Below are 13,678 nucleotides of genomic sequence, written 5' to 3'. Positions count from 1 at the left end.
ATTTAGAAATTTTTATATAATTGCCACTAAATTTTTTTAAAATATTACAATAGCTACTACATTCTCTAAAATATTATAATTGCCGTTAAAATCTTTTGACTCTTTCAGAATTCCTATTATGATTAATTTTTAACAAAATATTTATACAATATTTCTAACATATTAATAATTAGAATATCCTTCTTTCTTGGATTTTAGAATATAATTTATTTACCAGTAATTTTACCTGGCATAAAGTTTTTTATTTATTATAATGTTAGGTTAAAAATATATAAAAATAAAATGTTCTTTTTGGTTCTAATCGTGAGAGTTAGATTGAACAAACATAATGTATTGGAGAGTAAAATGATTTGATTTTGGTTGTAATTATGATATTTTGAAGAAATACAGTAGTAATGATGTTATTTTAAAATTTTGACAATTTGTAAAAAATCCCTAATATTTAATTAGTAAATACTACTAGATATGTTATCAGATTCGGATGCGGATTTAGCAATCCGACCCGGATTGCAAGGCGGCTCCGACCTCCACGTTCACGTGCATAGCGGGTGCACGATATGACGTAATTCCACTTTTCATAAATTAAAAGAAAAATAGAAACTCGAGTGCCCTAGTACTTCTCCCTCCCTCCTTCGTCGTGCGCTCGAGAAACCCTAGAAGTATCACCTCTTCGAAGCGATCGATACATCTCCAAACCAATCCGAGGTGAAGTATTCGTTACGCTGCAGTTCAGGCTTGTTGATGTTTTTTTTTCCCGTTCATTTTTTCTTAATCTACTATCAAATGTTGGAATCTGGGTTGGAAAACCTAATTCTGAAGATTCGTCCTTTTAGGGTTCTTTTGAATCTTCTCATGGGTTGTTAGTCCTTCGGTGAGACGATGAGTTCGAAGAAGGTCCCATTTCATAGGCACAGGGAGGCCGAGGAGGCCAGGAAGAAGGTAAAACTTCTACATTCTTTCGGTTTCTTTTGTCTATTTAGTGTAGGATGGTTCAATTTGTTTGTAACTTCTTTACTTTGGGATGTTGTGAATTGAAGAGGGAGGAGGATGAAGCTGCTCGGGTCTATGCGGAGTTCGTGGAGTCATTTAAGGGCGACAGCACGCCCGGGTCGAAGGCGTTCGTTCGGGGAGGGGTTATTGATCCGAACGAGAAGCTCAAGGCTAATTTAGAAGGTTAGTTTTAAGATTGGGTTTCCCAATTTCTAATTAGTGTGAGATTTAGTTGTTGTTTTTCATAATGGATGTATGAGTTTGTTTCTTTATTGTTCGATTTAATAAAAAGATGGGCCTTTTATTCATTCGGCAATGGCAGGTGGAAAGTCCAAAGATGGTGTATCTGTTCCAAAGAAGGGAAGTAGGTAAATGAATGTACTTGATTCTTAAAAAATGGTATCTGGTGGTGCCCATATTCTACAGTTGGAATAAAGAGACTTATCATCAATTTTATCTGGCTATAATGCTAAATTGACCATGCTTTAAATGAAGCTTTTGGTGTTTTAGTTTGATATCAAAATTTATATCTGTATGTATAGATATATGGTTGCTTTTGAGTAGTGTATTTTAACGAATCAAGTTGTTAATTTATTCTCACTTCATTCATACTCATCTAGTGCAGCAGATGCTTTTGTTTCTGTTTGATCAAAGTTAAAGCAAATAGTTGTTAAGGATACCTGTGACTGTGAGTTAATCCATTATCTTTGATTCTACACATTCTCTTGCCAATGTTCTTTGCTTAAGATATAGGATTATCCACTAAGACCCTATCAAAATAATAGTGAATTAGTTGTAGACCTTCCTCAAACTTTAGTTTGATGAATTTTAGCACTGTATTCAGGGTGTCACATTGTCATATCATAGTGCTGCCCTTCTGTGTTTCTACATGATCTAAGTGTTGTTTCAAAAGTTCAGATTTCTTGCACTATTTGTGAACAACAATTGATGAAATTTGAATTTTGTCGAAAAGGTTCAGCTCTTTTCAAATTTCCCTGTTCTTTCTCCATTTGTCATGCAATCTCATGTAACTAAGCATTTTACATTCTTTTCATTGCAATGTTTGGACAATGAGAAACTGACTATTTTTTTCAGATATAACTTTTTGATGCTTCTTAGATATCCTATTTGATTTGATATAAAATCACTAAATGGTCCGATTATATCACTCCATCTTTTTCTTGATTATGTATCACATTTCATGTAAGTCTATAGTTTTGGAGATCCAAGAATTTGAGGTGATCTTCGGACGGGATTCCAGCCTATTACCACTTACTAGCTTGTGAGATATCAGATTCGGATTGGGGATAACAGCCCGAATGCAACTGGTCAGGCTTATCAAAAATATTTAGCAATATTACCAATAGGTTGAGCATAATGGGCTAGGCTTATCAAACACTTCTATGATCTTTCATAGGGAAACAGTTGTATACTAGTCCTCAGTATACCAAACTTTCTGTGTTGGACTAAGCAACCATAGGAAGCGAGCGGTCATGCCTATTACCATTTCGGGTTCATGCCTGGCTTAGCTCGGTTAAAGTCAGGCAGGTTCAGGCTAGGCGGGCTGAATGATCATGTCTAGATAATTATAAGTCATACTTATTGAAGAACAAAGAACTTTATCCTAATTGATTCTGATGAAAGGAGGAGATCACTTTGTGTGATATAAGACTTGACTCTTGGATCCTAGAGTTCATGATTAATGTTATGGAAACGATCTCTTTAGTACTGAGGGTAAGGTTGTGTACAACTTTTCTCTTTACACCATGCAATAAAAGAGCCTCATGCATTCAAGTTACCTTATAATTGATTTGCTAAAGATTGCTGTATGGAGCATTGGCTCAAATTATTGTAATTGTTTTAACCATCAATGTTGGTGATCAAGTCCATATTCACTGATACTTAGATTAGGAAAAAGATGAGAAACAACAGTCACCTTCAAGAAGTATGCAGACAACCAGATAAAATAATCCCAGCATTTGAACTTCTTGGGGGCAATGAATTCCCCAAGCTGCAAATTAAGTGGTAAACTCTAAACAGTGCGAGCAATCTTTGGTTGATTAAAGCTGTTATATAACCTCAGTTTTAGTGAGATGGATGCAATTCTTATTTTGTTTCTAATGACCATATATTATTGGTGCAAATATCTGCGAAATAAAAGACCTTAAGTATCTGATGACTGTTGAAGGCACAAATAACTGAGATAACAATCATATACCTGGAATTCCTTGGTGATCTGGTAAGATTCAAGTACCAAGCTGGAGAAGATTAAGTAGATGCGCTTGACTGTCTTGAGATCACGAGAACATGTCAGGGATGTACTGGAGGTGGCAGATTCAGCAAGAATTAATTTTAACAGACCATCATCGTCATTCATAAGATGCTGTCATGCTGGTTTAATAATTGCAATAAATAAGCTCACAATGTTTTTTGTATAATCAATTTAGTTGCTCTGGCTATTTTATGAGGCACCTCCATATGGATTCTACTTTTCCAACTATCTCTTAATAATATTTTTAATGGACTATGAATATTAGCAAGTGCATTTTTTGGTAGGCACACTTGAAACTGCCATTAATAATAACTCATGCTGCATAGTGCTCACCCTGCAATTGACAATCAGAAATTCAACTTTTAATAAATTTTTCTGATGGTGATTAGCCTTTTGTTTGCCCTAAGGGAAGATATATAATGTTTTTCTTTGTTTGGGTACAGAGAGAAGTTGAAGGAAATATCTAGTATGAAAGAATAAGCTTGGGCTCTAGGTTTTATATGAGAAAGTGGAGATCTAGGAATATAAAGTGGAACTTCAAGACACTATCTGAAAGTGACCTTAGTTTTGGACAACAAAGTATATACTATCTAAAGTTTCATGAAGATTTCAACCTTTTCTGTTTCTTGCTTAATTTATGCCAGCTTAGGAATTTGTGCAGCTTATCAATATTCTTAGATAATATTCAAAACAACTCTCTTGTAAAGCTAAAAATCATATGACATATATCAAGGGATCTTGAAATTGAGAACGTTTATTGCAAGTTTACAACCGCTGTAACAGTTAGATTTTTCTGCATGCACTTGTTTTGAAGCATTGCTAATACTCCTGCATACACTGTTCATGGTTCTTCTGAACTTTGTGTTCAATTAATATCTTGCTTTTATAGGTTGCGCTGTCCGAATAATTTATCTTTCCAAAACCTGATAGTTCTGCCGTCAATAATCACTTTCCTCATTAGCTGTTTGAGCTTTCTTTTTCATGCAGTGTATCTATGTTTTGACATTGGCCTACAATTCTTTATTAGGACTTAATAGCCACCACCGTGATTTGCAAACAAACCTGTACTCATTATTTTAAGGCCAACATTTCCAAGCCACAAATTGGCTTTTGCCTATTTGATGCCCTTTTTCACCACCTGACCTCTCCAAGTCCATCTGCTTTTAATTTGTTTTTTTCCCCCTTTAACTAGTTCTTATTGAGAAAAGAACAGACAAGAGAATCGTATGGCATGAGAACAGAATTTATCGATATTATTCTGGCACTAATGACCATAAATATCTATTTCAGCTTTCCCAATAACATGGTACATCCTTATTTTCCATTATTAAAGGAACTGTAGTTTTTAACAGGAATTTGGTTTGCAAATTATTTTTGCTATTCATGATCGATCCTCTCTTAAGTATAGGACAGTAATCACAACGTTATTTTCAATCTTATAACCCGTTAAAGCAATATAATTAACTTGTATAAAGAGTAGTGTATCATTCATATTGTAACTTAAAATCTCTTCCCGAATAAGATTTGATCTCATCCTTCTGAGACATCTTTTTTTTTTCTGTTTTCAACATTGTTAAGGCCAAACAGTAACAGGGATAATGATCCCCTACTACTTCAACCCTTTCCTACACCTGGAAAATTTTCCATTTCTCCATTTGTTGTGGTGCACTCCTAAAGATGTCGACAACCTCATTCTGTCCACATCTCACTATGATCCAACAATGTTTAGCATATCTTTTACATAGTCCCACCTAACACTGCCATGAAATTTCTGAAAAATGTAATTAAATTAAGATGTAAATAATATTAATCTATTGAACTTACACATACATCTGGACAAGGACTGAAAAGATATATAGTTTGTAATGACTTTTTCTTTCTAGGTATAATGCTAGATGTTTATTGCGATATTTTTGGTTTCTAGTGATTAGTTGTCCAAGTATATATTTAGTTGTCTAAAACCTCTCCTCACCAGGTATGTCCCTTCCTTCTTGCCACCTGCATCTCAAGGAAGAGAGCCTGAAAAAAAGGTTAGTATTTGTAGGCCGTTCTGTTTCACAATATTGATATAGGAAAATTGCGCCTTTGTTTTCTTTAAGAGTTATAAGCACACACGTCTATCTTATACAATTGTTGGCATCATATCCTTGCTCAACCTCTGCTTTCTTTCATACATTTATACACTTGTTTAAAAGGGTATGATGTTCCAAAATATTATTTTGTTAGACATTTTATCTATTATTTAGATATTCTATCCAAAAAATTATGTTGTTAGATAATGTTCCAAAATATTATGTCTTTAGCTGAGTGAGTGTATTTCACCAATTAAGGATATCTTTATTACTGAGAGAGGAGGATTTTTTACATAAGTGAGTGAGCGTTTCTAGTGCCCCAATCTTTTTTCACTTGATCTAGTTGTTTCTAAGGAATACAACCTAAATGGTAAATGGCTACATATTTTCCATCCTATGTGATCAATTATGGCCCTAGATAGAAATAATAAGCTGGATGTAGGTTATGGACAGGCCTTCACTTTTAATTTTGATGATAAAGTTATCCTTAACAGGTTGACATTTCTTTTCTTATTTCATATTCTTATATTATCAAAAGTTAACTGCTAATATAGTTCCGGAGAAATATATCTAGTTCTTCCACTCATTCAATGATCAGATGCTACTTTTTAGGCATTAAAGGAATCAATACACTTCTAATGTTTTGTTTCCTTTGGAATTTCATTCTGATACTGTCTGTGCTGTTAAATATTTATGGATACTTTTGACGTTTCTGTGAATTTTCTCTCAAGCTTTTCTGTGATTGCAGAAGGATGAGGAGAAGCCAAAGGAGAAAGAAAAGGGGAAGACACGAGCCATTGATAAATTTTTGGAGGAGTTGAAATTCGAACAAGAGCAGCGGGAGAAGCGTAATCAGGAACGCGAACATTGGCGTGACGGGCGCCATACTGAGAACTCTGTTGTAAGTATATATTAGCATTACATTAAATTCCAGTGTCTTTTCATCGTTTTCGACTTACCTTGGAGAAGATTAGAATTTCATTTGATTAAAGGTGGATTTTCAAAGGGGTCTTTTGGGAGAGCAAGTGAAATCATATTTTAAAGAGTATAAAAAATGGTAGTTTTTATGAGTAGTAGAAATCAGTTTGTTACCTAGATGTCCGAGTTTATTTCTCTATTAGTTATTAGTTTGACATTTATTCTTGGTTCAATTTTTACATTTATAGTCTGTTTCAGTCCTCTTTTTCCATTTTTTTTACCTGATATTGTTGCAGTCATTACATTTTACAATGACTTTCTTTCTACTCCAATTGAACGTGTTTCCTTATGCAGCCACCAAGCCGTTTTGATGAGCTGCCAGATGAGTTTGATCCAAGTGGAAAATTTGCAGGCTCATTTGATGACGGGGATCCCCAGACTACTAACTTATATGTTGGCAATCTCTCACCAAAGGTTCATGACTTCTTTGCAATTGTTTTATAATTTTTTTATCATATTTTCCAATTCTTTTGTAATGCTAACAGTTATATATTATTCTGGTTAGGTGGATGAAAATTTTCTTTTGAGGACATTTGGTAGGTTTGGTCCAATCGCCAGTGTGAAGATCATGTGGCCTCGCACGGAGGAGGAAAGAAGGCGGCAAAGGAATTGTGGTTTTGTTGCTTTTATGAATAGAGCAGATGGACAAGCTGCGAAGGATGAAATGCAAGGTTTGCTGAATCAGCTGTTATTGGCATGCATTAAAAAGATATCTTTAGCTACAAAATTTCATTATTCTTCTTCCTACAAGCTTTGGTAGTCCTATGCCCCCCTTTTAGGTGGATGAGTTCAGTACTAACTTTCTTTCTGGCTCTTCTGCGAGGATTTTGACAGAGAGTCACTTGTATTGGCAACCATGTTTTGTATGAGTAGCTTGTATATAATTCATTACGAAACTAATTTGATATTGTTCATTCTGGAACAGTCAATTTTTTTTTTCAATTTGTGAGATTGCGATGTGCATCTTTCAATGTAATACGATAATATCATAAGGTTCTAGCTTTTGTTGCCTGTTCTGGGATATTTGCTACTGAAAGTCACACAACCTTTCAAGTTCACTCTCTGATACTTTCAAATCTTTGACATATCTAGCTGTTTGTCGCCTTGTTTAAGAGATGCGTTTATGTTTTCTATTGATTAAGACCTCCTTTTTGCATCTTTCGATGAGAAATGCATTGCCTGTTTCAGAGACCCTTCTATTTTATGGTTCCGTCTGGAGGTATATCTAACATGGCAAAAAAAAAAAAAAAAAGAGGAAAAAGGAAAAACTAGTCACTAGTGAAGATACTACTATTCTTAAATGTGGCTCATGCACTTGCATATGCGGCCACATATGATTTTGCAGTCCCTATGTTGCCTTTGCATAGGACCAACCCACACAGGACTTGCATATGACTTATTGGAGCCGTAATATATTACTGGACACTTCTATGGATTTAAATTTCTCTCGTCCATATTTCTCTTCAAGATCTTCTTTATTTCTTTTATTTTCTTACTTGCATTGCATATAATTATCAGTTTTAATATCATTAAATATTGAATGCAAATGCACCCACATATGTGACCGCATAGTCGCAACATATCTTGGTGACTCATTATTCCTGTGAAACATATTTTCTTTTGCCAAACTGGCAAGCTATACATTTGGGCTTGCAATTCATTTAGCATGAGAAGATTGGTGGTTTAGTACATTTTCTGTAATGCAACTACATGATCATAATCATTATGTAGCTTGTTCTTATTAGTTGAAGCTAATGATGTGCAACTCAACTGATTTCTTTTTTGCAATTTAGATGCTTATATGTTGGCATTTCTTTTTGACATGTCATGCTGTGAGAAGCGCTGTGGTTTCTTTTTGTTAACATTAACATGAGTAGTTGACTTCCATAGATCAGTAACTTAACCTATGGCCCCTCTGATCTTTCAAATTAAGTGCTGGTCTTTTTCCAAATTGAAGGAGCAGAGCTGCGGCCTTGAATGTTGATTTGAAAATTTAGCTGTTAATGTTCATAACTGAGAAGATTTGTTTAACAGGTGTAGTTGTTTACGAATATGAATTGAAGATTGGATGGGGCAAATCTGTATCTCTTCCAGCACAGGCACTCCCTGCTCCTCCACCGGGACATATGGCGATCAGAAATAAGGAGGTTGGCTGACTCTTTCAAACTTTTTGATACATTTATTTTGTCCTTCTCATATTTCTTTCTACATTTGTTGTCAATTGACTGTTACATTTGTAATTTGCTGCAGTGTGATTCTCTTAGTGCGCTTTCTTTATTCTCAATGTTTTGTTTGATTTGGAACAGGGTGGTACAGTGATTATATCTGGACCAGATGCCGCACCTGTTACATCTGTTACAACTCAAAACTCAGAGTTGGTAAGCTTTCTTTGAACTTGGATTTGTGTTCAAAGCATGCTAGCTGAACAACATTTGACTAGTCAGCCATGTGGCCTGTTAGTAAGCGATGCATCTTACATGATATATCCAAGTATGGATATGCAGAATATTGTAACTGTCTCAAATTATTGGGAAAAATGCTTGGTTGATGATAATGGTTTAGAATAGTGGTCGGTTAAGTCATCTTTAGTCAGGTATATAATCATAGTTATTTTGTTAAATTATTTATCCATCTTTCATAAGCAAAAGTTACCTGGAAAGTTGTCTTTTTCTTTAACATAATTGAATATACCATGATCAGAATTTCCTGGTATAATGATGTTTATGTGTTTCTTCTATTTAAGTGTTTCCTTTTTTCAATTATGTGTACCACTACACCCCAACCACCAGTCACTTCTTGAAGGCTATGCATTGTGCTGTTGCAATAATATTTCCAATATATTACTGTATACCATTATTTTGAAGATTAATATCATGACTGTCATTAGGTATACTTTTGTATGAACATGCCCTGAATATTTGTAATATATAAAGTGGGGTGGGCTAGCTATTTTATGCTAAAATTACTTGGTCTGTTTTTCTTCTCTAGGTGCTTACTCCAAATGTTCCGGATATAGTTGTTGTTCCTCCAGAGGATGGTCACCTTCAGCATGTGATTGACACAATGGCTTTGCATGTTCTTGATGGTGGATGCTCTTTTGAACAAGCTATAATGGAGAGAGGTCGCGGAAATCCACTTTTCAGTTTTTTGTTTGATCTCAGGTCACAAGAGCATACATACTATGTTTGGCGGCTATATTCATTTGCCCAGGTTTATATTGCCTATCTTACAGATCTACTTTTGTTTCTAGCTTTTCCAAATAGTATACAAAATCTTAAAAATCTACCCATACTTTATCCAAAATTGCTCCTAGCATTTCTTTTTTGCTTTGGAGCTTGTTTGGTTACTCTTTAATAGTTCCTTTTGAATCTTTAATCTTTTACACTGTAAACAATCCTCCCACTAACTTGGTAATGTTAAAATTGTTTGTCTACTATGATCTTAGCTTAGCTTTGATTTTTATGCCTATAAAACAGTTGTCATGGTCTTTGGTGGCTTAATCTTACCCTCTCTTCTAGAAAGTATTCCATAATATGCTTTATTCTCATCCTGCCTTCATGGGCTCGAGTATTTCCATCAGATCTGCAGCAAACCTGTACTTTCTATAACTTGATAGGAAAACACTTTATTGCAACTTAATGTTCCATGGACGAGAGGCGTGAACTAGTTGACAGATATGCAAAATGAAATGGTCCCAATCAAAATACCTTTGAGACGAATTGAAGTTGGGATTGGCAAGCTGGAAAACTGATGGCCATCTATGGTTTCATCATTTTTTGCCTCATGAGATATTTGTCAAAGTCGTATAGTAGGGGATCCTGAAAGGGTACTGCTATTCTACTTGCTGATTTGGTTGCTCCTTGCTGTTATCCACAGGGTGATACTCTTCAGAGATGGCGGACAGAGCCTTTCATCATGATTACCGGCAGTGGGAGGTAACCTACATTCAACACTGTCTGCTTCCTGGATTCTCAGAGCACAGACTTGTTTAAGCTAGAAAGTTTGCTCCCTTATTATTTAATATTTGTTAGATTCTGTTAATTAATTTTTAAGCATGTAGATTACTTGGGTACCGAAACTTTCTTTCTTATGTGCTCTATTGCTATTCCCAGATGGATTCCACCATCTCTTCCACCTAGCAGAAGTCCTGAGCATGAGAAAGAATCTAGTACCACCTTTGCAGCTGGTAGAAGCAGGGTGAGCTGCTTATTAGTTCAAAGTTTTCTGTTCATGCGGCTGTAATTGATGTAGTTGTTGTGTGATGCTTTTGAGATTTCATTAAATTTTCGTTTGACGTAATATGCGGTGAGGTTGCTCTCCTGCCAGTTTAAAGTGTTCTCTGTTATACAGCGTGTTGAGTTGGAGCGTACATTAACGGATTCACAGCGAGACGAATTTGAAGATATGCTGCGTGCTCTGACATTAGAGAGAAGTCAGATAAAAGAAGCTATGGGATTTTCCTTAGATAATGCTGATGCAGCTGGTGAGGTAATCTGTTTATTTCTTCTATTGCTGTTGATTCTGAACACTTCTTGTACATATATCTGTATAATACACATTAAAAAGAGAGATTCACCGACTGATGCAATGCAGACATATATGTACTTCTACATTCTTTTAGTGTATCTATCCTAGTACTCTTATCTACTTTTTTTTCATTGTTTTTTCTTTGTCATGCACTTCCAGATTGTTGAGGTTCTTACGGAATCTTTGACGCTAAAAGAAACGCCTATACCAACCAAGGTTGCAAGGCTTATGCTCGTATCTGACATCCTTCATAACAGTAGTGCTCCAGTGAAAAATGCGTCTGCTTACCGTACAAAGTTTGAGGCAACCCTGCCAGATATAATGGAAAGCTTCAATGACTTGTACCGCAGCATAACTGGAAGAATTACTGCTGAAGCCTTAAAGGTAACTCATATTAGTCTCTCTGGAAATGTAGTAAGGCTGTTTATTCTGTTCTCTTAAACATGTTGCATTTCTTTTGTGATTGCTGCACAGGAGCGAGTTTTGAAGGTCCTACAAGTATGGGCAGACTGGTTTCTTTTTTCAGATGCATATTTGAATGGTTTGAGAGCTACATTTCTTCGATCAAGTAACTCAGGTGTTATCCCATTCCACTCAATATGTGGGGATGCACCTGAAGTTGAAAATAAAACTAGCTCCGACGATACCAATGAAGGAGTTAAGCTTAATCAAGATGGTGCCTTAGCAATGGGGAAGGCAGCAGCAATGAAGGAGCTGTTAGGGCTTCCTCTTGCTGAACTTGAAAGGCGCTGCAGACACAACGGTCTATCACTATGTGGTGGAAGAAATATGATGGTTGCCAGGTTACTTAGCTTAGAGGAAGCAGAACGAGAGAGAGGCTATGAACGGGATGATATGAAATATGCACAAAGCCAGTTTTCTAGAAGTTCAAGAGATGACAACAATTTTAATCCTCATAATGCTAGACTAAGGGAAGTTGATATTGATCCAGACACGGGCCTAGCTGGAAGTAATCAGTATGGACAAGAAGGAATTAGAGCATATTCTAAAGCCTCCGGTTCACCTGAACATGAGCCAGATACAAATGATATAGGAAAAAATGATCCCGTCTTAGTTTCCAAATGGAGTCGAGAGGATGATGTCAGTGATGATGAAGATAAAAAGAATGGTCGAGGTCTGGGCATAAGCTATTCATCTGGAAGTGATACTGCTGGTGATCTTGCAAAGAGTGATGATATAGAAGTAGCTACTGATAATGCCATTCATACTCATCCTGATAACATATTGAATGAGGAACATAGGTTGTCTTACTGCAACTAAACTATAGTATTTCTCGAATTTTTCTTTTTGGCAGAAACTTTCTGTTATTTAATGACTAAGCAATCAACTTTATTTGATTTACAGACAGAAATTAAGACGTCTTGAGATAGCTGTAATGGAATACCGTGAATCTCTTGAAGAGCGAGGACTCCGAAGTACCGAGGAAATTGAGAAGAAGGTGGCAATTTATCGCAAACGTCTTCAATCTGAATATGGCTTATCAGATTCTGGTGATGATGGGAATAACAGGTGCTCATCTGGTAAGTGGGAATTCCTTGTTGTTTAATGTTATGACTATGGTAGTATTTATTCTGTTAAGATTACGAATGGAAACCGTGCTATTTTAATGGTAAATCACAAGTTCAAGCCTTCAAGGTGATCTATATTTTTATTTGCCGAGGTTATCAGATAATTATCACTCCGGCCTTACTAATTTTAATTGGTTAGTTAAATTTGGCTCCATTTTTGCATGCAACTTGTAGGGAATTGTAATATTTTCTCCTTTTCTTGTCCAGTCATATATGATCACAGAAAAACAAACTTGTATTTACTCCAATTTGGCTTGTTTAGCATGACCATTTTACCTCTGTTGCAGTACAAATAGTTTAATAATCGAGATTTCTTGCTACTATCCCTTTTTGGTACAAATAGTTTAATAATCGAGATTTCTTGCTACTATCCCTTTTTGGTACAAATAGTTTAATAATCGAGATTTCTTGCTACTATCCCTTTTTGTGTTTAGTTATGCATAAGCTATGCCTTGTCTCACATTCCCCATTGTCTTAGAAATATGTGGTCTTTGAGAATTTATGCAAATTATTGACTGCAGAAAGGGCATCTTTGGAGAGGAAGGAGAAACGTGATGATGCTCGTGATTCCGCAAGGAAGCGCCGTCGTAGCCAAAGCCGAAGTCGCAGTCCTCAAAGGAAGTTGTCAGATAGAGATCGTCATCGTGAAAGGGAGAAGTCGCATGAGACGGAAAGTGGGAGAGAGAGAACTCGTGAGAAGAGTGGAAGTAGAGAGAGGGATGATCACCATGACAAGGAAAGAACCAGAGAGAGGGACAAGGATAGGAGGAGAAAGGGAAAATAAGCCATCCCAAAAGTATTCTTTGCTTTTGGTAATATCTCTTTGTATGGGGGCTTTCAGATAATTTAACCGTAATCTTGTGGAGTTGGAGCCAGAATTCAACATTTCACATGGTTGAACGTGGAACTTGATGTATGGGGCCTTCAATTTTATTCGAAAAATTGGTGCTGGAACTAGGATCAGCTTGCAACGGAGGGAATTTAGGTCCTTGTTCAGAGTATGTAGAATGATACTCTTGTACCAACTCTGCTTTAAGACAAGGTATGAGTATGTTCTCTGGGAAAGATAAAGGGTTTGTGCCTGTTAATGTGGACGTTTTGTATTGTGATAAATCAATTAGCTATTATTTCCAAGCACTTGCAAGTTTATTCTGCTCCTCAACCTTAAACGGTGCGCAGCTACTATGGGTGGACCTCTATTTTTCTCAACTAATGAATGGTAGAAGTTTTGTGGTAACCTTAAAATGAAA

General features: G+C 36.0%; 1 protein-coding gene across 1 annotated transcript; it reads left to right on the top strand.

The window, feature by feature from the left end:
* The first annotated feature begins 570 nt into the window (after window positions 1–570).
* LOC140794756 (protein RRC1-like) lies at window positions 571–13,665 on the top strand. Its single transcript, XM_073146921.1, has 18 exons — window positions 571–705; window positions 834–939; window positions 1,038–1,173; window positions 1,313–1,358; window positions 5,238–5,292; window positions 6,083–6,235; window positions 6,607–6,726; window positions 6,818–6,983; window positions 8,347–8,459; window positions 8,619–8,690; window positions 9,301–9,522; window positions 10,189–10,247; window positions 10,425–10,509; window positions 10,663–10,800; window positions 10,999–11,223; window positions 11,314–12,101; window positions 12,205–12,380; window positions 12,950–13,665. Exons 2-18 carry the CDS (start codon window positions 880–882, stop codon window positions 13,210–13,212), a joined length of 2,877 nt encoding a protein of 958 aa, XP_073003022.1. The 5' UTR covers window positions 571–705; window positions 834–879; the 3' UTR covers window positions 13,213–13,665.
* Window positions 13,666–13,678: the final 13 nt, after the last annotated feature.

This window comes from Typha latifolia, chromosome 9, assembly GCF_019914945.1.
Source record: "Typha latifolia isolate L0001 chromosome 9, TyphaL0001v2, whole genome shotgun sequence".
In the NCBI taxonomy this organism is placed as follows: Eukaryota; Viridiplantae; Streptophyta; class Magnoliopsida; order Poales; family Typhaceae; genus Typha; species Typha latifolia.
Note: the sequence above shows the minus strand (reverse complement) of the source record. Positions and strands in the feature narration are given on the sequence as shown.